The following is a 27,109-nucleotide window of genomic DNA, read 5'->3' as shown; positions in this document are numbered from 1 at the left end:
CTTTCGAGCTGTATCTTTTTGTGAAATGCTGAAGTTTCTGCTATTTTCTGTTTCCCTATACTTTAGCAGCATTTGTTTGCTGTATAATTGACTACATGCTGTGTGCTCAAACATATGCCCTGCCTTAGCTGTTAAGTTGAAGGCAGGGCATAAGTTTGAGCACACAGTAAGAGATTTTAAGTTAGTCTGTTTATTTAAAAACAAAATACATGCAGATTGTTATTAGCACACTATACAACCTTTACTAGGACCCACAAAGAAAGTTTCTGCTTCAGACTCTAGCCTGCATTTTACTTTCTTGTCAGCAACCACGTACTTAGCACTGGCTGGTGGCTTCTGATTGAGCTATTTTGGTCAGCTAACCAATGGCATGCAACTGAAATCTAGGAGTTAAAACACCCAGAGCTTGAAATAACATTTTGCCCCATCCAAATGTGCTGATTTCAAAGTAGACTTTTGTCTTAATTAGGTGAATTGTCAAGGTGGATTAAGAAAGAAGGAATAGGCTTGACATGGGGAAATCAAAATTTAACATACCTTTGACAGTTTTCTACACAGCAATTTTGTATAATCCCTATCGCAGCATTTCTTATTCCTGGTCAGCCTCTATATATGGTAAGTACCACTGACCACTAGCCATGACAATAGCAATTATAAAAGTGCATTGACTCGTTTAAGTGGTGTACATGTCATTAACTAAGTCACTACTTCTGACTGTCGAACACATAGGGGAAAAAAAATTTGTAAAATCTTGAATTCTTACCAGAACTAAGAGTCTATCTTGCCCTGCTCAACACCAAGTTTAAACAAAATACTGAAAAATTGTTTTGTGGCTATCATTCCAGACAAAAGTTGTAGGCATGCTGCAATTACACAGATGTGTGCACCATAGAGGGGATTAATGTCCTTATTTGCTTCTTAACTGGAAATGGCTGCTTCTAATAATTGAACATGAAATAGATCATTTGATCACAAATGTCACTTGATCAGTTTTAGACCTAGTAAGCAAACTTGAATGTTCATTTAACTAATTTGTTTGCAGTATATGAAGAGAGCATGCAAAATGGCATTAGAATGGGACTTTGCAACTTGTTCAAAAGTAAAAGATTTGACCGATTTACATAGTTGCTTGATATTTATAAATTTGAAACATGATCCAAGCTGTCATTAATTTAAAAGAAACTAGCAAGCAAAACAGCTGATGGAACACTTAGGCACACAGCTGCCTTTTCCAAATTCTCAAATACAATGGTTGTCCAGTGTAACTGTCTTATCTCTATGTACTAAAAACAAATTTAAAATGCATCACAGCTGCTGTTGCTTGTCTTTATCGGAAAGAGAAGTTTTTAATTGACTTGCATGTGATGACTAATTAGTTACACAGGAGAAAAATTGAAGATCATTATTTGCTTTTGTTAAAGTACATGTTGCAAGTTGAATGCTATATCTGTGCTGAAAGGATTAAAAAGAAAACTCATTTACCAAGGACAAATTCCCCTTGGGATGTGCAATCATCAACTGAGACTCTACCTGCTGATTGCCAAATATAATGTTGCTGGTAACTGCAGTGTGCAAATCATAGGGAAAGTTGAGATCACTGACCAGTGTTCCCACCATGCTTAAAAATTCATCACTGAATGTCTCTGTTCAAGTTTGAATAATGATATCACATTTTTGAAATTAGATACAAATTTATGCTTGAGTATATCTGGGAAGGAGAGGAGAAAGCTGATATTACTTTAATAATCACAATACCTTAAACTAATTTTCAAAGAATAGTTCTTTGGTTTGTAGGTTCACTTTATAATGGAATTACAGAATCACTTTCTTAAAATTTCCATTGATCAAAATATCACAAACAGGTATTTTAACTGCTGCTCAGAACAGACCTCTGGTGTGGTTGCTGAGCTACCATTGCCAGGGAAAGGTCAGGCTTCATTATCTTGCAACTTGTTAAGTAGTAGGCGAAGCTTGATTTTCCTTGAAGGAGCACTCACTTTTAATAGCACTGCAGATTGTTTTATCTGGGGACCTATTTCACTAGGGTGGAAAAGTCATAATGTACTAAGGGTAGGAAAATGGTGTTGGAAGATAAGTCATTATCTTTTTGAAATGCACAGCAGGGCTAACAGGGCCAAGTAGCCTCCTAATGCTTAAGTTTGTTCTGAAGATAATTCCATTAGGCCAGTAGCCACTTTTGGAAAGGTGTTATTTCTTTAAAGATTAAAAACAGAAATTGGTGAAAAATTGAGCTCAGAGGGTAAATAACCCTGTGGCTTTTAACTGCCTATCCACCCAGTTTGGATGGAGAAAAGTCAATCCCAAAATTTGGATTCATACACACTCAAGACTGGATATCAACTGTCGATGACGCATAAGAGCATAAATCCATCTGTGGTAAACGTGAAAGCCACAATCTTGTTTGCTAAAACACTGGTTCCTAAAGCTAAGCAGGTAGCCTAACTATAGAATCATAAGGGGAAGAAAGCACAACCAAGGGTCATAATAAATGTGTATTAATAAATACATTTTTTGTCCAATCTTCCAAATTTAGATATTTTTTAAACATTGCATTTTACAGCATAACTTAACATTCTATTTACCTTGGGCCAGGTTTGGGAATCTTGCCTGCCTTTAATTCATCAATTATTTCCTCCATGTCTTTTGGTGTTAAATCCTCCTATAATGCAAATATTATTTCTGCAATTGTACACCATTACATTTAATATACAATTTAATGTAAATTGTACACTATTGTGTAAGAGAAAAAAGTTAGTGGTGCTAAAGTTGAAAATGAGAAACTACAGTGAAAATTATAGTGTTAGATGAAAATAATGCAAGAGGAGCACTGCTGGACGCTCAAGGGATTATTTTCCGAGAAGTAAATGAAGAACAGTCAAGTATCAAATCTAATTCTAATGTTTGTGAAACATTGGTCCTTGTGAGAAGTTTGTCATTTACTTAAATTATTACTTTGTGCTGGTTGTGGCCTAGTGGTTAGCACTGTTAGAGGTTATGGGTTCAAGTCGCAATGCAGAGACTTCTACCCAAAACATAAGCTGGACACATCCATCTTATATGATGTTAAATCGAGGTCTCTTCTATTTCCCCAAGAAAACAAAGGACTGCATGAAAGTTAGCTTTTATATCTTGGCTTTTGTGTAGCCAAGGAGCAGAATGAATGATAATGATTGATGGACAACATACTTAATTCATGAGAGCAATGTCTAAAATGAATACTCCATCTGTATTTACTAGGGGCATTGTGGTTGGAGAATTTGGGAAAAGGGATGATAAAATTCTGAAATATACTACTGAAGGAGTTTAGATGTCTTAGCAGGCTTAAATGTGGATAAATCCCCAGAACCTAATGAAATGTACCCTAGGCTGCTTTGGGAGGCAAGGAAGGAGATCGTTAGGGCCTTTAGAGATTTTTACATTTTCAGTGGCCACAGCTGAGGTGCCAGATGACTGGAAGGCAGCAAATGTGGTGTCTTTATTCAAGAAAATCAACAGAGATAAGCTAGGTATTTACTGACCTGTGAGTTTAATGTCAGTACGTAAATTATTGGGGGGGGGGGGGGGAATTGAACAGGATTACTCTACACTTAAAGGCAGGAATTTAAGATAGCATCGTTTCATTAGTGGGAGATCCTGTCTGATCAACTTGATTGAATTTTTGGAAGGGATAACAATGTGTTGACGAGGGCATTGCAGTTGATATAGACTACATGGATTTCAGTAAGGTCTTTGACAAGGTCCCACATGTGAGATGGATCTGAAAGGTTACAGCCTTGGGATCCAGTGCAACTTCGTAAATTGGATTAAAAATTAGCTTGGTGATGGGAGGAAGAGGACTGATTGGAAGCCTGTGACCAGTAGTGTACCACAGGGTTCAGTGAGAAATCCTTACTGTTTGTTATATACATTAATTTGGATTTATTAATTTATATACAATGATTTGGAATATGAACCTTGTGCTTTAAGAATCTTAGATTGACTTTGAAATGTTTGCTTATGTGGTTCTCAGGGTGGCACATATTCCAATTTCTGACTTTTAAAACTAAATAGTAGCTTAAGTTTGGATTTCTAAAGTCTGATTAATATGCATGCCTTCATTTTTTTCATCACATGAAGTTCTAAAATGTTGAAAAATATTTAAGACTTACATAATAATTGTCATTAATTTGCACCATTGGTGCATTCACACATGCACCCAGACACTCCACTTCTGTGACAGTGAAAAGCTTATCAGGTGTTGTTTCTCCAACTGCGATACCTAAAAATGAAATTAATTTTGTTAACTCATTTTGCATCAAAATCACATTTACTTTGAGATTCATCAGAACCAATTTGAATAGTTTTTGCAAAAAGGAAAAGCATTCAGCTTGTTTAGGGATATAATCTCCCATTATTATACAAGTTGAGGCACTTGCTATTGAATTAAACTTCAAAAATAACCGTTCCAGAAATGCTAATTTTCAGTTCTCTGGTATATTGAACATTTAAAAACTATTTTGTTACTTTTAAATTGTATTGTTTTACATAGTGACATATTGAATAGCAGGGCTTTTTAGATGTAATTAATCAAGAATGTTATGATTTGCATTGTTTCAAAATTAAAATAATGTACAGCACCAAATGGAAATTTGGGTTATCTAGTACTTTTAAAGATGGTCAGACCCCACTTGGAGTATTGTGCTCAGTTCTGGTCGCCTCACTACAGGAAAGATGTGGAAGCCATAGCGAGGGTGCAGAGGAGATTTACAAAGATGCTGCCTGGAATGTGGAGCATACCTTATGAAAGCAGGTTGAGGGAACTCTACCTTTTCTCCTTGGAGAGACTGAGGATGAGGAGGGACCTGATAGAGGTATATAAAATGATGAGAGGTATTGATAGGGTAGATAGTCAGAGGCTTTTCCCCAGGGCTGAATTGGTGGCCACAAGAGGACATAGGTTTAAGGTGCTGGGGAGTAGATATAGAGGAGATGTTAGGGGAAGTTTTTTTACTCAGAGTGGTGAGTGCGTGGAATGGGCTGCCAGAGATGGTGGTGGAGGCTGATACGATAGGGTCTTTCAAGAGACTGTTAGATAGGTATATGGAGCAGAGTAAAATAGAGGGCTATGGGTAAGCCTAGTAATTTCTAGGGTAGGGACATGTTCAGCACAGCTTTGTGGGCCGAAGGGCCTGAATTGTGCTGTAATTGTTCTATGTTCTATGGCCTTTCTCTTAAAAGGTTACAACTTAAATCACAATCTTATCAATGTTACTTTTTTTAAGGCAAGTCTGCCAATTCAGCAAGCAGAGGAAATTTTCTAATGGGGGCAGGGAAATGAAGTAGAACTAAAGAGGGGTGGGATTTCATAGAAATGGGAAGCTTGGTCACTGACTCCAGGATTCTGCTACAAATTGCAAGAACGTAAAGAATTGTAGGTTACTATTTATAGTCTAGGAATGATTAACCTGATTATAATTCTTCAGCTACAGCCATGAGTTATGGTCAATCACTTGCAAGAGATGCAATTTACTTCCACAGCTGTTCACATTCTGGCTATAGAGCATGAATGCCTTTGATTTGAACCATGACTGCTTGGGATACCTTTTCAGCTGGGGTAATCATGGTCTTATTGTCTCTCATTAAAAAGACTTGAACAGGGGAAAAGGTGAATTTCAGCAGTAGAACGAGAGAAAGAGAAGCAAATGTTATAAGTATTTGGGGGGGGGGGGAGAGTGAGAGAGGGAGGGAAGATTGTTTCAATTATTTGCAATCGTATTAAAATGGTCAAATGGGATCATTATTTTAAATAGAAAAGTAAGCAAATAATGAAGAATCTATACAAATAGTTAATTAGGCCATTGTTGGAACAATACAGTCTATAATAGTATATAGCTGATTAGCAAATGTAAAATTAACTGCATACCACTGGAGTTGAAGGGTATAGTTGTGGTAAACTTTTGATATGGGTCTACTGACAAGCCGTGGTTTTGAGAAAAATATGATCGCGCATAGATATTTTCTTTGGTCTGTGAAAGTAAACAATGACTAGGACTAATACTAGAAGCATAGAGTAAATAATATCCTCTAGGAAATGTACAAGTGTATTTGCAGAGTAGTTCTGGTACTGACTAAGCTCCAGCAACAAGATATCCATAATGGGAAATTGAGCCTTTTTTCTGGATTAAAATCTGCAGGTGTTAAATAATTCAATCCTTTCAAAACATCAGTATAGTCTCATGCAGCACGTGAGTTACCCAATGACCAAGACCTAAGTAAAGCAATTGATGCAGGCAATTTGAGGGATTTTAAAAGCTAAGTTTTTCAGGTTCAACATTAGTCATTCAAAACTCTCTACAATTCAGAACAAAACCTTGATTCAAACTTGTATAATAATGTTACACAACATTAATTCCATTTACTGAAATAACATGTCACTATCCAATCTTTTTGATGGAGAGCAGCATGAATAAGTGTTCCTGACTAGTCTTGCCTTGAAGCACTATCCCTACAAAACATAAGATTTTTGCTCAGTAAGAGCAAAGTTTATGCACACAATTTTTCTCAAATCATGTTTAAACTATCAACTTCTCAACATTGAATTAAGGCCATATTTATTGATTTCTTGTATCTCTATTGGTTGATGCTTGTTGTTTAATGTCACAGATGAAATCTAATGTTGCAAAATGTGATATGTTCTATTTTGGTAGGGAGAATGAAGAGGGAGGGCACAATTCTAAAAGGGGTACAAGAGCCAAAAAAAATGCACACAAGCTACAAATGTAGAGTTTTTTCCCTAAAGTAATTTTTAATAAATAATGCTATTACCCAATCTAAAATCCCCAAGTTGAGCAAACTAAAGAATTTCTTCTTAGAAGTTCCATTATCACAGATCCAAGCTCCACTCAGAACTGAAACATTTCAGTCAAGAGCTGCATTTTTGGATATGCTTTCTTTAGGCTGTGACATTAAAATTCTTTGTTGAGCTGGATATGGCTCCTATGGAATTCTGTGAAGACATTTCTTCACCAGTATATCCTGCAACCAAAGCAGAAATTGTCCATTTATTCTGCTGGTATTTGTGCAAATTAGTTGTCTATTTATAAGTAACATTAAGTGTAGTTACTGTTTAATTATTTTGGAATATTCTGCAGACATTAAAGTGGTATGTAAGCAAGGTTTTCCTAACAAAGATTTGCTTAAAAAGAGCTTTAATGAACCACCATTTAAAGAAGTTTGTAGCCAAAGTGTTTTTAATAACTTCTTGAGTGACGAACTTCATTCCTTTTTTTAAAAAAAGAGATCAATTACTAATTTTAAGTAAAGCAAGGTGTAATCAAGTATGAATGGAATATATTTAAAAAATGGAATCCAATTTCATGGGGTTTGATTACATGATCCTTTCAATGTAGAAGCACAATATCCTACCTATAATACTGATTTAATTCTTTGAACATTTTTTCTACTTTAATTGTACATTATCCAGATTTTCTGCTTACCAAGTTTTTCCTTGATACATTTTACAATGCCGTCAGAGTCCCGCAGCATGCATGGTGTAGTTGTACATACTTGAATATGGTACTTTCCCACTGGCTTACGATTAAACATAGTGTAAAATGTTGCCACTTCATATACTCTCATAGCAGGCATTTTAAGAATCTCAGCAACCTTTAAGGGGAAAAATAAAGGTAAAGAAAGTGACTTTACAATTTTTGGTTCCTAGAATGGACTCCCATAGATGCAGTATTTCACTTTTGCAATCCCTTGTGTCAGAAATATTAAATAAAAAGATGATGGTAAAACATGGGTCAGGCTACATCAGTTAATATTTTAGGTCCATGCCATTTCTTCAGACAAAGGTAAGAATGTAGCCTCTTCCACAATGTAAGAACTAAATACAAAATAGGTAACTACTCTACAGAACACCTTTAGTCCAGAAACATAACTGAGCTTACAATCACTCATCACTAAATCCCCATCTCTCCCAGTCCCACTCTTACTTCTAGTGCAACAGGACTCAAAGCAAGCTCCAGGAATAAGATCTCACTTTCAAACTAGGCACAATGCAGTCCCTGGAACGTAGCACTGTATTCAACAATTTCAGACAAGCAACAATTCAGATTTCTGGCACAAGCAGTTTTGTTTCTTTAAATGTTCATTGAATATTTTATGTAGAAAATAACAGGCCAGTTGGCTATTCAAGCCTGATCTGCCAGTCAATATGATCATGGCTGATAATCCAATTCAGTATCCTTTCCAGTTTCCTCCCTATATCCCTTAATTTCTTTAGCCATTAGAATTTTTTCTAGCTCCATCTTGAATGTTTAATGATTTGGCCTCAAACTGCCTTCAACAGTGCAGAATTTCACAGGTTCATTATTTTATTATAGAACACAGTACAGCACAGGAATAGGCCATTTGGCCCATGATGTCTGTGCCAACCATGAGGTCAAATTAAGCTAAACCTATCTGCCTGCACACGATCCATATCCCTCCATGTTGATGTGCCTGTCTGAAGGCATCTTCACCACCACCATCCCTGACAGTGCATTTAGGCACTGACCACTGTTTTCAAACAAAAATTACCCCACACATCTTTTAAGTTTTCCTCCTCTCACCTTAAAGCTATGTTGTGTAGTATTTTACATTTCTACCCTGGGAAAGAGACTTTATTATGCCTAGATAATATAATCGGGTCTCTCCTCAGTTCCAGAGGAAACAATCTAAATCTGTCCAACCTCTTTATAGCTAATACTTTCTAATCCAGGCAGCATCCTCATGAATCTCCTATGTCCCCTCTCCAAAGCCTCCACATCCTTCCTGTAATGGGGTGACTAGAACTGAACCCAATGCTCCAAATGCAGCCTAACCAAAGTTTTATACAGCTGCAACATTACTTCCTGACTCTTGTACTCAGTGCCCTGATTGATGAAGGCAAGTGTGCCGTACACCACCTTTACCATCCTATACACTTGTGCTGCTACTTTCAGGGAGCTATGGACTTTGATCCCAAGATCCCTCTGTACATCAATACTCCTGCCATTTACTGTATGTTCCCCATAACATTTGATCTTCCAAAAGTAACACCTCACACTTGCCCAGATTAAACTCCATCTGCCATTTCTCTGCCCACATCTCCAACTGATCCTGCTGTATCCCTTGCCAACCACCTTCACTATCTACAACTCCACCAATTTTTTGTTTGCAAACTTACTAATTAGCCATCTACATTTTTGTCCAAGGCAATTATACATCACAAACGAGAGGTCCAGGCACTGATCACTGTGGAACACCCCTGTTCACAGACATCCAGTCAGAAATAACATCCCTCCACTACTACACTCCGTCTTCTTTGGCCAAGCCCATTTTGAACCCAATCTACCAAGTCTCCGTGGATCCCATGCATCTTAATCTTCTGGATCAGATACAATCCAGAGGGAGTGTGAGGAGAATGAAATGGGATTAGCACAACCAGGTGCTTAATGGTTGGTATGGACTTTGTGAGCTAAAGTGCTGTATGAACCTCTGTAATTTCTTTATATAGATGCTACCTATCATGCTGAGTATTTCCAGATATTTCTGCTTTGATACCAGATTGTGACTCCTTTAACTTCCTATCAATTTAAAAAAGCTTTTAAGTAACAAGCATACAGCACAGAATTGGATCCTTCAGCTCTGCAGGTCATCAAACAATATACTAATCCAATTTACCAGCCCTTGGTCCATAGTCTTCTATGCCTTGGCGATTCAAGTGCTCATCTAGATGCTGAAACTTTGAGAAACTCCACTATCACCTCAGGCAGCTAGTTCCAGGCTCCAAACACCCTCTGGGTGAAAACATACTTTCTCAGAGTTCCCTGGACCTTCTATTCCTTAGCTAAACATATACCCTCCTTCTGTTTTAGACAGCTGTTATGGGGAAAATCTTTCACTATCTATGCCCCTCATAATTTTGCATATTTCAATCAGGTGATGTTCTATACCAGAAATTCCCCACAATGCATGCAAAACACATGACTTGTATCATAAATATAAGCTGTTTATGAAAGGAGGGTTAAGCAACTATTCTAGGCTAATGGGTGTGGCAGATGTCATTTTAGTATGGATAAATATAGTGAAATGCATGCAAGTCACAAATTGATATGTGTATACTATGTTTAATGACTCACTTAAGCCTGCAGAACCAAAGAAGAACCAGGAGGTAATGTTAATTAAATATTGTAGGCTGATTCATTACCAGGTGTGATAGATTTCTAATCAGTAATGGAGATGATGGGAGAGTGGATTTGAGGAATGTCAGATGAGCCATGATTCCTTGGAATGGCAAGCAAGCTTGAGGCTAAATGGCCTCAGCCTGTTTCCACTACTTAAGGTCTTATAGTGGAGACTTGGAACAATGTACTCTCACTAGAGAAATGTAGACCAAGATCTTTAGCAGGGATTATTCTTTAAATTCAATAGAACCATTGAAACATCAATACAGAATAAATAAAAAGATAGATACCAAGAAGTAATTTTTGCAGAGGGTCACTGACCCTGGAATAGATTGCAAAACTATATCAATGTTACAAGGCTTCAAAAGGGAGCTAAATGAATCACAATGGAAAAAAAAGGTGTGATTGGCCAGTGACACAGTTTCTTTAGTTCCTGTTAAAGTCAGAAATTTTTCCATAAATTTTTGTAAAAATGAGGATACAAGGGCAATATACAAATCAAGGAAGTTAATCTAAACTTCTATAAATCACTGGTTAGGCTTCAACTATTGTATTGTGCCCAAATCTGGTCTCAACACTTTAGAAAGGATGTAAAGACTTTGGAACTGCAACAGAACAGTTATTTGAGGACCTTAGTGAAGATGAGATTCTTCTTTAGAGCACAGAAGATTAAGGAGAGATTAAACTGAAGTGTTCTAACAATGAAAGATTTTGATAAAGGAAGAGAAATTATCTCTATCATTGTCTAATAATTTGAAAATATTTAAGATAATTGGTAAATGAATTGAGAACAAGAAGATGCGAAAGCAATTTATGATCTGGAATGTGCAGCCTGGGGCAGTGGGAGCAAATTCAACTCTAATTTAAACAGGGAAATATTTTCAGGTCAATGTGGAAAGAGCAGGGGGTTGGTACTAATTGCAAAGCTCCTTTAAAGAGCTGACACTAGCACAATAAGCTAAATGGCTGCCTTTTACCTGGTGAGATTTTACTACTTTCCCTGCACCTCTGGGGCATTCCAAAACTATGGGTGATGGTAAAGGGTTAATGCTGCAAATAACTGCATTCAGTTCAGATGGGAAAAGCTAATATGAACCAACTGAACCTTATATGGAAAAGCTTAAAACAGGTCAGCAAGAAACTGCAACTGTATATATAGTTGTGTGTGTTTAAGGATTTAAACCATGTTTAGCCATCAAAAAATCTACTTGTTTGAGAATCAGATGACAAAAGCTGTAAATGTTTAGCATTTTTACTATTAGCCCCATTATGTGTTGCTTATTTTAGCAAATTTTGTTTCCCCGAGCACGTGAAAATAAGCACTGTTGTTAAGAAATAAAAAATGTTGTTTCCCTGAGCACGTGGCCCCTCGAGCCTGCAAAGCTATTCAATATTATTATCACAGCTGATCCACCCCAGGCCTCAACTCCTGTTCTATGTCAGTTTTCCCCATAGCTTTCAATTCCCCAGTATTTCAAAAGATTACCTACTTTCTCTTTAAATACCCCCAATGATCCAGCTTCCACAACCCTGCAGGATAGAGAATTCCAGAGATCCCCCATCCTCAGAAAATTCCCAAGCACCTCAGTTTTAAATGACCATCCCCTTGTAACAATGTCCTCTTGTTAGAGAGTCTCCCACCAGTAGAAACACTCAATGTATATTTTGACCCCTTGGGATCTTCTACGTTTCAATAAGATCATCCTTCATTGTTCCAACTCCAAAGAATACAGATCCAAATTTTTTTCAGCTGCTTGTGATAGGACAACCCTCCCATCCCAGGAATTAGCCCAGCAAATCTCTTTTGGACTACATCCAATGCTTGTATATTCTTCCTTTAAATAGACCATGCATAGAAATCCCAGGTATTGCCTTGCCAACACCCTGTATAATTGTAACAATACTTCCCTACTTCTAAACTCCAACCGCCTTGCAATTTTCCTTCATAACTGGGTCTCTGTCAACATCAAACTTGTAGGTCAAAATAACAGATGCATTTTGCTGTATCAGAGGACCAACAATATGCCTGACTAGATTTGAAGTGCTGCAACACAACAGATGGCTGACAACAATGCCTTATACATAGTGTTCCCAAAACTAAGCTTATTTCTTAGTAATTCTACAAGGTGATTAATTTAGTCTCTGCTGTAATTTACCATTTAAGGAGGCACTTTACCATATATATATATACACATACATATAAAAAAAACGTAGTTTTCTTAGAAAAGGTAATAAGGAGGCTGCATAACCAAATAAAAATGATGAACAAGAAAGAACGTGCAGATGGTAAGAATTACAACGTTCATGCACATTGGCATTTACTAAGTTTGGCACTCGCTCAGTTCTGATAATACAACCCAATCTAGGTGCAACATTGAACAATTTTAAGGCCCCCCAATTAATAGAATGGGATTATTTTTGTCCATAATCCCTTATCAACTTGTATTTAAAATGAACATAATTGTGAACAAAGTATAAAAAATGGAGAGAGATTTTGTTGAACATAATTCTGTAATTTTCTGGTAGTTAGAGAAAGGAATAAGTTTGGTCCAAGATCTTGAACTGAGGGAAGGCTGATTTCAACAGCATAAGAGGAGCTGGCAAAAACAGTTTGAGAGCAGATGCTTACAGGTAAATTGACAGCTGACAAGTGAGAATCTTTTTAAGATGAGTTAGAGTTCAGGGCCAGCATGTTTCAGTAAGGGTGAAAGACAAAGGTAACAAGATTTAGGGATATTGAAGGTTTGATCTGGGGGGGAAAAATACAGGAAGCATAAGGTAGGTAAAAGCAACTGGAATTAAGGGAGTCTTTTGGGCAATATAGTCTGTGTAGCAGAGAATTTAAGAAAGAAATCATGAGGGGAAAAAAGTCATGAAATATCCTTTGCAAGTAAGATTGAGAATCCCAAGACATTAAATACATATCAGGAGGAAAGGGGTAGACAAAGAAATAGGACTCCCTTTATGTGCCAGGCAACAAGCAAGGCAACATCCAAAATGAATACTTTACATCTGTATTCCCCAAGGAGAAGGACATGGAAGATAGTGAGTTCAGGGAGGGATACATGGATATTCTGGAGCAGGAGGAGATGTTAGATGTTATGGGATGCATAACGGTTGAAAAATATGCAGGGCCTGTTGAGGTCTATCCCAGGTTGCTGTGGAAAGCAAGGGAGGAGATAGCTGAGGCTGTAACAGATTTTTGCAACTTTGTTAGCCATGGGCAAGGTGCCAGAAGACCAGCGGATAGCAAATGTTGTTCCTTTATTTAAGAGAAGCAGTTCAAAGCCAGGTTACTACAGGCAGGTCAGCCTTGTCACTTTTTTCTCCAAATTATTGAAGAAAATCCTAAGGGATAGGAGTTATGTATATTAGGAATAGCAGGGGATGATTGGGGACAGTCAGTGTGGCCTTGATGGGGGAAATACTGTCTCACTAGTTTTTTTAAAGGAGCTAACAGGCAGGGCAGTAGATGTTATCTATGTGGACTTTAGTAAAGCATTTGATAAGGTCCTGTAGGCAGGTCCAGAGGGTTAAAGGCACATGGGATAGAAGGTGAGCTGACTAATTGAATCCAAAATTGGCTTGGTGAGAGGAGGCAGAGGGCAGAGGAAGGATGCTTTTTTGATGAGGCATAGATTGGGTAGATAGTCAGAATCTTCCTCTCATGCTAGAGTTATCAAAAACAGGAGGTCATAGGTTTAAGGTGAGAGGAAGGAATTTTAAGGCAAAGTTTGTTTTAAAAAGGAGGTTGATATCTGGATCTCACTATCAGTGAAGGTGGTAGAATCAGATACAATTGCCAAGTTTAAAAGGTATTTGAACAGACACTTGAATAGGCAAGGCATAGAAGAATACAGACCTAATGTGGGTAAATAGGATTAGTGCAGATGGGCAAAAAGATCAATGTGGTGGGCTACAGGGCCCGTTTTCTGTGCTGTACAACTGACTCTATTTATCTTATTCACACTTGTTCCACAGAAGCTCTAATTTTATTTCTATAATGGAATTATGAACCCATTGAAATGCTTAATTCACAGCTTGTGAATTTAGTTTTTAGTGAAGTTAAACACCCAAGACTATCCACCAGACTAATAATGCTTTTAATTTAAGAATGTGGGTCACTGCATTTCAAACTCCCCTGAAGCAGCTGTGATAGTGAGCAATCCTCTTAAACTACTGCACCCCTTGTGATGATACTTCTAATGATAGCGAATGATGGGCAAATTCATGATTCTGCAGAAAAAAATGGTTGTATATATTCAAGTTGGGATGTTTGGGGGTGGGGAAAGTGTCAGCAGATTTGCCATTGCAACTTCCTAACAATGATGACTTAATGCCTAACCAGGAAATGAGACACTTCCATGCAAAGAGATAGTTGAAAACTGAAGGATTCATCCCACAACATTTTTGTAAAGTTCTAACTGATGGGGACCAAAACAACAACAGCAGAGTTCTAACTACAAGGCACTTGCCCAACCTGTGGTACAGGAGGCTTTAACATGTGAAACACTGTGTGAAGAGGAAAGAAAATGTATTTTAAAACCACATCATTTAGCATTTATTCAACCACAACCTTTTGATCACATTTAATTTACCTTGTTCATTGCTGAGAGGGGCAGCCAACCATTTTGTCTCTGTGCCAGATCCAGCACTGGGATTACAGCAGCTGATTTATGTCCTTCTGGATAACTATTAAGAATAACCTCTATTCGCTGCAACAATGAACATAAAAATGAAAAGTAAGTTTGTGTTTTGTTAACCATAACTCAAATTACAAACATTTACACATCTCCAAAGAAAGAGTCTGGAGAAAAATGAACATGCACACTAAATTATATAGAAACCATAACTGTTTCACATTGTACCTAATAGAATGATAAAATATGCCATCACCTCTGCACTACTGAGCTTAGAAATTTAGCTAGAGCATTGAAGGGAGAAAGGAACTACTTGCATTTATAGAACTCCATTTAAGGTAATGAAGGTTGCATAGTTCAATTTCATTCAACAATTACCTGTATAAATGATGCTGCTGACTTAGTCAATTACTCAGGGCTGAGAATGACTCAATTCCACTAAAGTTCTGTTGGTTCAGAGGTGGCTCAGGAGCTAAGTGGGATGTACAGACCCTGTCACAAATAGGCAGTTTGGGATGTTAAGTGTTTCTTTTGCTATTTCCACACGGTCTTGGAATGTTTCTATCAGTGTCTCTGGCCAAGTGTCTTCTCGAATGCTCCTCCTTTACTGAGCAGTCAGTAAGGACGTTACATTTTACCAAGAGGCTTTTTGAGAAGGTCCTCGGAAGTATTTTGTCTTTTTGTAGTCGTTAACCCCGATGGAGCTTGAACTAGAGTGCTTGTTTAGAGAATTTGTTGCTCAACATGTGGCCTGCCCAGTGGAGTTGGATGAACATGATCAGAACTTTGGCATTGGGAGTGAGTATTGACTTTATTTTACCCTGCCAATTAATCTGATTTGACTTTGAGATGGTGTTATTTCTCCAGTGCTATGAGATGTCCACTCTTGGTTGTAAAATTACCCTAAAATATAAGAGGACTATAGGTAGGTAGACTATTAGTTTTGTGCTATGGTTGAAGCCTTAGCCTCTGTCTCAGAATATTATTTTCCTCAGTCAGCTGAAGGCTGAGCTAGCACATGGGAGGCAGTGGTGGATTTCGTCACTGATCTCTAGTGTTGCCAAGAGGTGGCTCTTGAGATGTGGAGATTCAAATTTTTCCAGGATCTTGATTCTTGTACCATGAACACACTAACAGAGGACGTTTTGAATTTCCAAATGTTTTAAATGTACAATAAATCCTTTTCATCCACAACAGCTCTTGATCATTTATACCTCTGCCTCCATGTATCAATGTAAGCAAGCATCACCTGGATACTGTAATTTGATGAATGGTCTGGGAGAGATTGGTTCTGGAGTAGAGACGACAAAAGTTGAACAGTTTCCCAGTGGTCCTATAGATCAACTCCACTCCAGATGGAGTGCAGCAGTCCAAGCATAATGTAGCACACCTAGACAAATAATGAGCTAATGTGGTAAGTAACATTCATGCTACAGAAGTGCTTGGAAAGGGGTGGAGGGGGAGCAGAGCAATCATTGGTGTCCAGAAACTCATTTGGAATAGCCACTAGTGGTTCACAAGAGCATATCTTAGGCTAGGTATGCTGTAGTAAGTGACTTGTCTCCTGATACCACAAACCCTGTTCACTACCTGCAAAGCATGTCAAGAATTTGATAGCGTATTCTCCATTAACCAGGCTGAATGAAGTTCAAAGCTATCCAGATCAAGGCAGCCCAGCTGAGTTGACTAATACTACATGTACCCACCTCTATCACCAGCAGTGTGTTCCCCTAGGCTAACCAGCCACCAACTCTTAGACCAGTAACTTCTAATACCAAGAGAGATTAGTGCAAAAAACCCATGGAACAATTACCTGTAAATCTGCCTAAATTATACACCATCCTGACATGGACATCACCATCACTATGTCCAAAGACTGGACCTCCCTTCCGACAAGAATGGAATTACCTTACCAGAAGGACTTTCTTGAAAGGAAAAATTCTTGATTTCAATATGGCTCAAAGCACTTCATCCAATAGAAAGAGGACAAGGAGGGGAATCAGAAGTGGTTTTAGATTAAGCAAATATGATAACACCAATTCCACTCCACAAAATGACTGTTTATTTTTCATTTAGTGATATTCATAATGTACTGTGCAGCAAAATGTACTATTGGTCAGCTAAATATTTTCAAATGCAGGCAATACTGTTATGACAAGAGCACTAACAAAGACCCTCCTAATTTCCAAACAGTAGTGGCTGATATTGAAGTTTGTTATCCATTAGTTACCAAAGATTTGTGTTAATAAAGCATGGGTGATTTCTCAATATTTGCTTTAAACAAAGCCAAGGTTGAACTTAAAATGTAAAATCTGTCATACGAAGTGCTCATTTCCCCATTTTCAAAATGCAAAAGGGAATACTTTCTAATAATATACATAATTTCCAATGGCATAGAATCATTTCACCTCTCTGAAGTTGTTCTGTTTCATTTTCCTCCTCCCTTTTTACACCAAATAAAAGATCTAAATGTCATCGTCTGAGGAAAAGCCTTGGTCTAACATCATATCCATGAGTTGCAAAGTCAGTCTTTACATCATAAAACAATTTTACCAATGCACACCTCTCACTGAATTTCACAAAATTATTTCCTGAGATATCCAAAGCAGAAACTCAAAAGTTACAAATGCTACAGTTTTCTTACCTTGTAATTTTCTGGTGTGAAATCAAATGATGTTTCTTGATTGTTCTCAGGTGTATCCCTATGCTTAAAGGAAAACAGATTTTAAATAAAAGCTGATTAGGGAAAGCAGTGCTTTTCACCACAAATGGGAGTTTGTACATTTATGGGGCTAATTAACATTTTATGCCAGAAGTTTGCAGCCAATGGCCTTTGCCAATGCTTTCCACTAATTTCAAAGATCCCCACAAAGACCAGGCAATCTGTGTAACAAGAGTTTCCCCCTTCCCCCTTTTCTGAAATCCAGCTAAAGTAATATCATTTATCAAGATGGCTCAACATCCAATTAGTTAAACAAAATACTTTGACAACATACAATGAAACATGCAAGGGCAGCAGGCAAGTCTGATGAAGGAGATGAACTTGGAGAACAAGGTAATACAGTGATTATGCTAATGAAAGGCATAATATTTTCATAACAAGTGAGTCTGTGCTCTACAGACCGCTCCCAAGGACAAAGTGAAAAGAACACTGATTGCTGCTGGAAGATTATCAAATTGGTAAAAGATGCCCAAAAACACAGGACTGGCACATTCCATGGTCCAAGACTACAGGCTGAGGGATGCACTGAATTATGAAGCAACCATTCCAATGATTGGGGAAAAGCCACATTGAGGCTCCTCCCACCACTGCTCGGATTGAGAATGGCAACAGACTGTATTAAATTAAGGATATCCCCTGTAACTCTGAACATTGAGCTACCTTTTGTTTTACTGGTTGTCCTCTTCCTGCCTTCTGAATCACTGCTGTAGCTTTGTTCCATTCATAGCTTTTCTAGTAAAGCCAGCCGTTCTTCTACAGCTTGTTAGCCCCTAAATAGCACCCATTTTTCTCTCAATCTCTACATGTCACTTGGTGCATCATCCGTAGGTCAGATGTGGACAACAGCTGGCACAAAACCAGTCTTTATCAACATTGTATGGCCCTGCTGCTTAACCTAGCAAGATTTGCTTCTTGATTTTTGAACTGAAGGAAATGGAACTTTAGTTTACAGAACTGTAAACCCCACATCTTGGGCACTAACGAGATCAACGTTTTTCATAAAAATATTTCTATTCCAATACTGCCCACACCACTGCAGAGATGTTTGAGCTTTATTCATCTTTGTACTCAATTACTTTAATGATGTCTTTGCAAACCCAAGCTCTGTCGTGTAATTTGCAATGTCGGCCAGACTGCCACACATATTCCCAAACCACCCCTCATCAACATTCATTATCTCCTGTCACAATGCAGAGGTTTCCAAAATCCTTGACCTTCTACTTCTGAAAACTGCTTCAGCCTCATCACATCTCTTCTCCAGTCCCGTCTTTAGCAACATTGAAATTTGTAATACATTTTGAAGGGGCTCGGCAGTACGAAGTTCCCTTGTAGGAGTCTATAACTTGTGGAGGTGGAATTAACAGCTACATTGGGGTGGGGGAAAGTGGGTTGGACATTAAAGAGTAATTTTTTCACTGGAATTCTCCACCTGAAAGCTGTGGAAGCATGGTCATTAAAAAGCCCGAAGATGTTGTCTCTCTATCTGGAGGCCTGTGACTAGTGGTGTGCCGCAGGGATTGGTGCTGGGTCTTGTTGTTTATCATCTATATAAATCACTTAGGTGATAATGTGGTAAACAGGATCAGCAAGTTTGCGGATGACACCAAGATTGGGGGTATAGTGGACAGTGATGAAGGCTATCAAATCTTGCAGCGTGATCTTGACCAGCTGGGAAAATGGGCTGAAAAATAGCAGATGGAATTTAATGCAGACAAGTGTGAGGTGATGCACTTTGGGAGGACAAACCAGGGTAAGACTTACACAGTGAATGGTAGGGCTCTTGAGGTATGTGGTAGAACAAAGGAACCTGGGAATACAGATCCATAATTCCTTGAAAGTGGCTTCACAGGTAGATAGCGTCATAAAGAGAGCTTTTGGTACTTTGGCCTTCGTAAATTAGGGCATTGAGTACAGGAGTTGGGATGTTATGTTGAAGTTGTACAAGATGTTGGTGAGGACAAATCTGGAGTATTGTGTGCAGTTCTGGTCACCTACCCACAGGAAAAATATCAAAAAGCTTGAAAGAGTGCAGAGAAAATATACAAGGATGTTGCCAGGAATTGAGGACTGAGTTATAGGGAAAGGTTGAATAGGTTAGGATTTTATTCCCTGGAGTGCAGGAGAATAAGGGGAGATGTAATAGAAGAATACAAAATTATAAGTGGTATAGATGGGGTGAATGCATAGACTTTTTCCCATAAGGTTGAGTGAGACTAGAACTAGAGGACGTGGGTTTAGGGTGAAACGTGAAATATATAAGGGGGATCTGAGGGGAAACTTCTTCACTCAGAGGATGGTGCGAGTGTGGAACGTGGAAATGTAATATTTAAGAGAAGTTTGGATAGGTACGTGGATGGGAGGGGTTTGGAGTGATATGGTCCAGCTGTAGGTAGATGGGATTAGGCAGAAGATCAGGTCAGCGTGGGCTAAATGGGTGAAGGGCCTGCTTCTGTGCTGTAGTACTCTATGACTCTGTGTGCTGATTGGTAGGTGTCGGATCCGGTTATTTTCGAAACCACAGGTTCTTTCAGTAGTCCAGGAATGAGGTGAAAACAATTTGGTGCTTCACAAAGCTTTATTGTAAAAGTTTAAAACTTCTGCAGAGCACATGGCACCAGCTTTACTACTAGGAGATGTGCAGAAAGGAACTAAAGATGAGGTAGGGTGGGGCGAGGCGGGGGGTTGGAGGGTGGAGAAGAGAGCAAGAGAGTTGATTAACAAAAAGCGACAACTTTTATACCTGAGATAAGAGGTACTCCTTAGCTAACAATAGTCCAATTAAGAAACCTATTAGATACCTGTGGCCAAACCAACCAATGAGAAAACACATAATGGACGAACTAATAAGCCAGGAAGTGGCCATTCCTTGTGCAGCCACTTGAGGTGTATTAAATACTATACATGTTTAAAAAAAAAGCTAATTAAAATAGTCGAATCCAACATAGGTTAATTTGTTATGTAAACTACTCCCTAATATAGGTAAGTAGTAGAAGAATCAGTGTAGAGTTTATAGGAATGTGAGGAGAAATGGGTTTCAGGGAAATCAGCTGTGGAATGGAATTAATGAGATTAGAGTTGGCACAGAAGGGGACATTTGGCCTATCAAGTTGTGAAAAAAATGACTTTTGGAATCCTGGGCAATTGGGTGGGAGAGTGGGAGTTCAGGAGAAAGATTAAATGGTGGAGCAGGATTTAAATGCAGAATCCAGTTTCTTGCATTGTTTTTTCTTGGCCGACATTTTCCCTAAACGTCTCTCTCTCAACTTTTTAATTTGCCTTCACTTGATCAAAAGTCTTCTCAAAATGCATTCTCACCATCCCAACCCTTGCTGTGTAGCTTCCTGATGGCTGAGTATTTTTGCTTTGAAATGTTTTATTGGCCCAGTATTTGCCTTCATGTACCTTTTGTGATTTACACTCAAACATAACTTAATGCAGAAATCCCCAGTTGCTGTCAAGTGATCTGCCACGACTTTACAGAGTACGTTGTGTAGCCTTCTACACCAGTCAAGCTGGACTGATGTGAATTCAAGCTATTTATTGCTAAAAATCTTTGAGGTCTAAAACAGTATTCTATGACGTTTTAAATCATAAACGCTGCTTAAACTTGTTCAAAGGAGTACCTTTATGTATATTATAATTTCCTTAAGTGAATGTTTTAAAACCAAATTTTAAGTGTGATATTTCAACGATTTTAATCATATATCCATATTCATTTAACACTTGACAATGTTTAAAAATGTTAATTAAAAATTTGTTGCTATGAATGGCTTGAAAATTTTATGAATAAAGAAATATTTTGGGGAAAAAAATTTTTTTATACTAGCTGTGGAGTAATGATTTTCAGATTACAATGTTGCAGACTTCGATTAGATAGTAATAATTCATTTCCATCTGTTGCATTTCTATGTAATGACACGTCAATTTCAGAAACACCCCGAGAGTCAAACTAATGCACAACCCACAGATAACCAGTTTCAGCTCTGGTAACTTGGCAGGGAGTTCCAGGACTGTAGGAGTATCTTCTTTATACAAACTGCAGCAGTTTAGGGGCTTAGGTCACTACTACCTTCAAGGCCAATAAATGCTTTCCTTGCCAAAGACACCTCCATTCCATGAAGAAATAAGAAATACAAAATGACTACTCTGTATATGAAAGCCAAAATACTTATCTCAATTTTTCATTAATTGCTAACACTACTGCAAAGTACAAAAGCAAACTGAAAAACCTAGATGAGATTAATATGGATGTGGGTCCACTGGTTGGCATGGACCTGGTGGGCCGAATGGCCTGTTTCCCTAGTGTATGACTCTGACTCAAATGACTTGTAACTAAAAGTAATTAAATGGTTTCCCCAGTGACAATTTAAACACTATAGATTTGTTAAACTTGACATTTTAATAAAGGCTATCAGTAAATGTGCTCTATATCTGTTAGATTGAACCACAAGGCAGACATTGCAAAACAAGTTATACAGTATTTAATAAACAAGCAACTTTGCAAAACGATGAGTGGAAAGTCAAATTTGTGATTTCAATCATAGATTAATTTTCCTCTCATTGACTTAATTAGTGGTATTTATCTCCATCAATGTGTTAGTAGTGAATCTTTTTTAGTTACCATTAGCTGTTTCTACAATACCAAGAGATGGGAAGGGGTAACATTTGCTACATTTTTCAAAACAAATTATAATAGTAATTGTCTGGTTATTTCTGGAACAACATTGCAATGACATAAGATTTATGTGATTCTACTTCAACATATTTGTAAACCTAAAAACACTGGTTGTTATGTGATGTAGTGCTCAATGTTCCTAGTTTAGTGCCAATTGCATCTAATATTGGTCTTGGATATCTTATTTTCTACCCAAATAGGGGTTGAGCCTAAAGAAAGTTTTACTTTCTATTTGTAAGGATCTTGAGCAAGTTAAATCTAAATCTCTAGATTCAAGTAATGGCCCAGTATTGAAAGAGAATAACTACTGCACCAAGTTAATCCACCTGAAAAGTACACCAACTACATTTGTCAAGACTTCAAATTATGTGTGCACGTTCTATATTGTGCACCAATTACTTACCACAAATGAAGCTGCACCACTTCCTCCTGCACATTGTGCTGTCCTTTGTACATAGCGGATCTGTCTTACCTAAAATGTGAAAATGAAAAGGTGAAATTCTTAGGTGACTGTCAGGATCATTTGATATAGGTTGATTTAAAGCTAATGACCAACTTATTGACACAAACAGCAGTGAATTAGAGGCATCACAAAGATATCTAAACATGTTATTTTTTCATTGTTTTACAATTACACAGAGCATTTATGATTAACACTTAACAAGTGAACATTCAACAATTAGATGGGTGAAGCTAAGGAACAACAAGGGCAGATAACATTAGTGGGGGAAGAACTACAGGTGCCGGAAAACTGAAATAAAAACAAAATGCTGGACTTGAAATGTTAACTTGGATTCCCTTTCCACAGACACTACCTAAGCAATTTTTCTAGCATTTTCTATTTTTAGTTAACTTTGGTGGGAGTTGATTATAGGCCTCAAACAGTAGTAATGGTGATGCAAAGCATTAACACAAAGCAAAATATTTGAGGTACATGTGACAAGGGCAATAATCATGGGGGATATTAATCTGCACATAGAGGGCAATCCAAACAAGCAATAGAAGCATAAATGGTGAATTAATGGCATGTGTAAGATCATTATGTTGTATTTTGTAGTTACAGGGCCTTTACAGAACAATGATTACAATATAATGGAGTGTAAAAATTGAAAGTGAAAACCTGGAACTACAATCTTAAATCTGAATAAGGCAAATTATGAAGGCAAGGAGAATGACTTGGCCATAGTGGACTGGGAGATTATATTGAAAGCTATAACAGAAATCAAGCAATAGCTAACTTTTAAAGAATAATTACTGAGTTTACAATATATATCCATCTAAGGCAGCTGTGGTTATTATGAGTTAAAAACATATGAACACCCAACTTATGGACATCCCCACATACAAGCAAGCTCCCATAATACTATTAAATTCAAAAGTCCAACATACATATACACGTTTGTTCCTACCAACAGCAGACCTAGTTTCCCCTCTCTCTCTCTCCCCACTTTTAGAGATCGTTCTTTCTTATCAGTCATGTGCGTTTGATGCTATTCATTATAGCACTGTGGAGGTATGGTTACCGTATTGAGTGATTTTAGTCCATTTTCCTACTCATGAACAAAATGGACATCTGTAAAAGTGGAACCTGTTTGTCACCCAGGGACAGCCAGTAGATCAAAGGAAAAAGGATAGAATGTTGCCAAATTTAAAGTACTTACAAAAGAGAAATCACATTGGATAAATCTGTTGGGTTTTTGAGGTTGTAACCAACAGAATAGGCAATTGTGAACCAGATGATGTGTTGTATTCAGACTTTCAGAGGCCTTTGATAAGGCATACAGTATCTGGTGGTAACATACTTGTGTGTATGCGTGCATTGAGGATTAGCCATGATATATAACTGAATGCCGGGGGGGGGGGGGGGGTGGAGGTGGCAAATGAATTCCTGATGCTTCTATTCCTTTCTCTGTAACTGCAACACTATATTCTGCATTTTGTTTTTAAATACCTTGATGCAATTATGTATGGCACGATCTGTCTGGATGGCAGGCAAAACAAAAGCTCTTCACTGTATCTCGGTACATGTGACAATAATAAACCAATATCAATAATTGGTGAACACTGTAGCCATCGTGTGCAGATGGTGGGAGGAAATTAATGTTTACAGTTGTTAATGGAGTGCCAATCAAGCAGGCTGCTTTGTGCAAGTTGGTGTAATGCTTCTTGAGAGTTGCTGGTGTTGCACCCTTCCAGGTTAGTGGAGAGTAGTCCATCATGCTCCTGATTTGTGCCTTATAGATGGTGGAAAGATCTTGTGAGGTCAAGAAGCGAGTCATTCACTACAATATACCCAACTGCTCATGTGTTCTTGTAGCTGTGGTATTTATGTGGCTGATCCAGTTGAGTTTTTGGTCAATGGTGGCACCCAAGATATTGATGGTGGGGGGCAAATTGCGTTCAACACAGACGCAGGCAAGGTAAGATATTTTGGAAGGAAGTAGAAGGAGATCACTTATCACTTGGATAATGCGAGTCTCGGTTGGAACCAAAGGGATGTTAGTATACAAGTACATTATTTACTAGAACTTGCAACACAAGTCAGCAAATCCATTAAAAAAGTTAACCAAGCACTACAGTTTAGTTCTTAACTAAAAATTAGGGAGATCATGCTAAAACTGTATTGGCCCTCAGACCACACTGTACAGTTTCTGCTTGCCATGTTAATAAAATACATATACAGACACTGGAGAGGACATATAGAAGATTAACAAGGCTAATTACAGAAATGCAGGGCTGTTATATCAGGGAAGGATGAGCAAACTGGATCTCTTCTCTGGAGAAAAGCAGCTAAGGGGTGACCTAATAGAGCTATTTAAAATAAAGACTCTAGAAGAGAAAGAACAGAATGAGTTTTTTCACTTGTGGAGGAAAGCTTAACCGGAAGCCATTATTATAAGGCAATCACCAAGAAATAGAACTGGGAATTCAGAAGCAACACCTTCATCTAAAAAGTAGTGAAAATATGGAACTTGCTACCACAGAGAGTTGCTGAGACAATATAAATTTATTTGAGAGGAGGTTGGACAAGGACAAGGGAGAGGAGAATAGTGGGCTACACTGATAGATAAGGAATGATGGGAGGAGATGTGGAGCATAAAAGATGGTTTGCACCTTTTGGATCAAATGACCTGTTTGTGTGCCATATTTCCTTTGTAATCCTATGTAATTAAGTTTATCACAGATGAAACAATAGCTTTGTAATGCTGCCTGTAATCCATCAATGAGATTTTCAAAAATACACAAATAGAGTACTCTTAATCCTGCAACATATTATATTCATTGATAGATTAGCTTTTTATTAGTTAGCTCTACTATGAATCAGATTTTGTAGTTATTATTCATAGCAAGACAATCAGCATGCTCTATTCTTTCTGTGAAATTGATAGCAACTTTTGGATCATGCACTTTTGGGTCAGTGACTCCCTGCTTGTCTGCAGAGTGTAGAGTTTTGCAATCTTTTTCTTCAGAAGGTAGAGTTTCAGATATTTACAAAGTATTTTTACTGTTTAAAACTCACAAATGTTGTATTTGTTGCATAAACTCTAAGTGAAAATGTAAAGCTACAGGAAACCACAATTATTACTCAAACTTTGACCCAAAAGTTCCAAGGTACTTTGGAATTCCCCCAAAAGATGTTCATGAAATTTCAGATTCTACTTTTATCTATGTTCCAATCTTTATGACACATTTTGCAAAACGTTTATAGAGTTAATAATTGTTTTTGCTTCCTGTGAGAATTCTTCAACATGACTGGCTACTTCCTCTGCTTGATGAAATCACTTTTGTTGAACCCCTGAACGGCACCCAATTGTAATCAATGTTGGGAAACAGGATATCTACATGACAGATCACGAGATCATTATGGGAAGTTTCCTTCAAGATCACGAGCAGAAGCTGTTGCTTTGCTAAGCCTTATTGCTTTTAAACAAAATATAACAAATGGTAAAATAAAAACAAGAACAGGAGAATGCATCAGGTAAGATTGTGGCCAGGCATAAATCCTCCACGAGTGGATTTGCCGTTGCCATTTTCAGAAGTGTGAATTAAGGAAGGGGAACAACTTGCACAACAACCTCCTGTATCCCGAAGTTACAAAAAGGAAAGAACAAAAAATAAAGTGGTAAGTCCCAAAAGAAAACTTGCAATCTTTAAAATTCATGCAACACAAAGGCTTAACAGCAGATAATACCCAATATTCTATTCTATTAATCTATACTTCGAATTTAATTTACAGCAAATGTAATTTAAATGTGTTCATCGTACAGTTTCAGTTGCTTTCTTTCACTATGCATCTGCAAATATAACAACATTTTTCTTCATTTATAAAAACCTAATCCAATGGTTGGGTGGGTGTTGTCTCTTCTAAATCCTTTAATCCAGGGCCTTCAGCCACAACCAACAGCTGTTCATGCTGAGCATGCGACAACTGGTTCCTGAATTGGAATTTCAAAAAGCGCATTTCTGAAAATCCACTGTCAACAAAAAATGGTCTACCGTCATCAGGTGAAAGCTTCAGGATTTTTAAAGTGCAACTTAAGTCTAGTCTAGCAATGACGGACATTTGTTCCACATTTGAAAATGCATTACACAATTATTTACAACCACAAAGTCTGCTGCAAAAGTACTTTAGCTTCAGAAACATTTAATAATCAAAGTTGGAGAAAGTCATCAGGTTGATAAAGCCTTCAGAATATGGAGTTGAATTTGCATATTGGTGTTGTCAATCAGATCTGCTCAACTCAAGCCATTAAATTGCCATGCAGCCTTTCAGGTTGAACAGTAAAGAAATATTAAATACAACAGACCAAGAGTGGTGCTAAAATTACAACCTTCCAGTCTTGACTACTGCATCTACCAC

General features: G+C 37.8%; 1 protein-coding gene across 1 annotated transcript in view; it reads right to left on the bottom strand.

Moving 5' to 3' along the window:
• LOC127567175 (NADH dehydrogenase [ubiquinone] flavoprotein 2, mitochondrial-like) overlaps positions 1-27,109 on the bottom strand; it is a 36,874-nt gene that overhangs the window by 1,778 nt on the left and 7,987 nt on the right. The window contains exons 2-7 of the mRNA XM_052009871.1: positions 22,652-22,720; positions 17,496-17,558; positions 14,810-14,926; positions 7,497-7,665; positions 4,170-4,279; positions 2,604-2,680 (exon numbers count right to left, since the gene is read on the bottom strand). Of these exons, the coding sequence (XP_051865831.1) occupies positions 2,604-2,680; positions 4,170-4,279; positions 7,497-7,665; positions 14,810-14,926; positions 17,496-17,558; positions 22,652-22,720 (605 nt within the window). The remainder of the gene's footprint in view (positions 1-2,603; positions 2,681-4,169; positions 4,280-7,496; positions 7,666-14,809; positions 14,927-17,495; positions 17,559-22,651; positions 22,721-27,109) is intronic.

Source organism: Pristis pectinata, unplaced genomic scaffold (genome assembly GCF_009764475.1).
Source record: "Pristis pectinata isolate sPriPec2 unplaced genomic scaffold, sPriPec2.1.pri scaffold_156_arrow_ctg1, whole genome shotgun sequence".
NCBI lineage: Eukaryota > Metazoa > Chordata > Chondrichthyes > Rhinopristiformes > Pristidae > Pristis > Pristis pectinata.
This window is presented reverse-complemented; position numbering and strand designations above follow the sequence as displayed.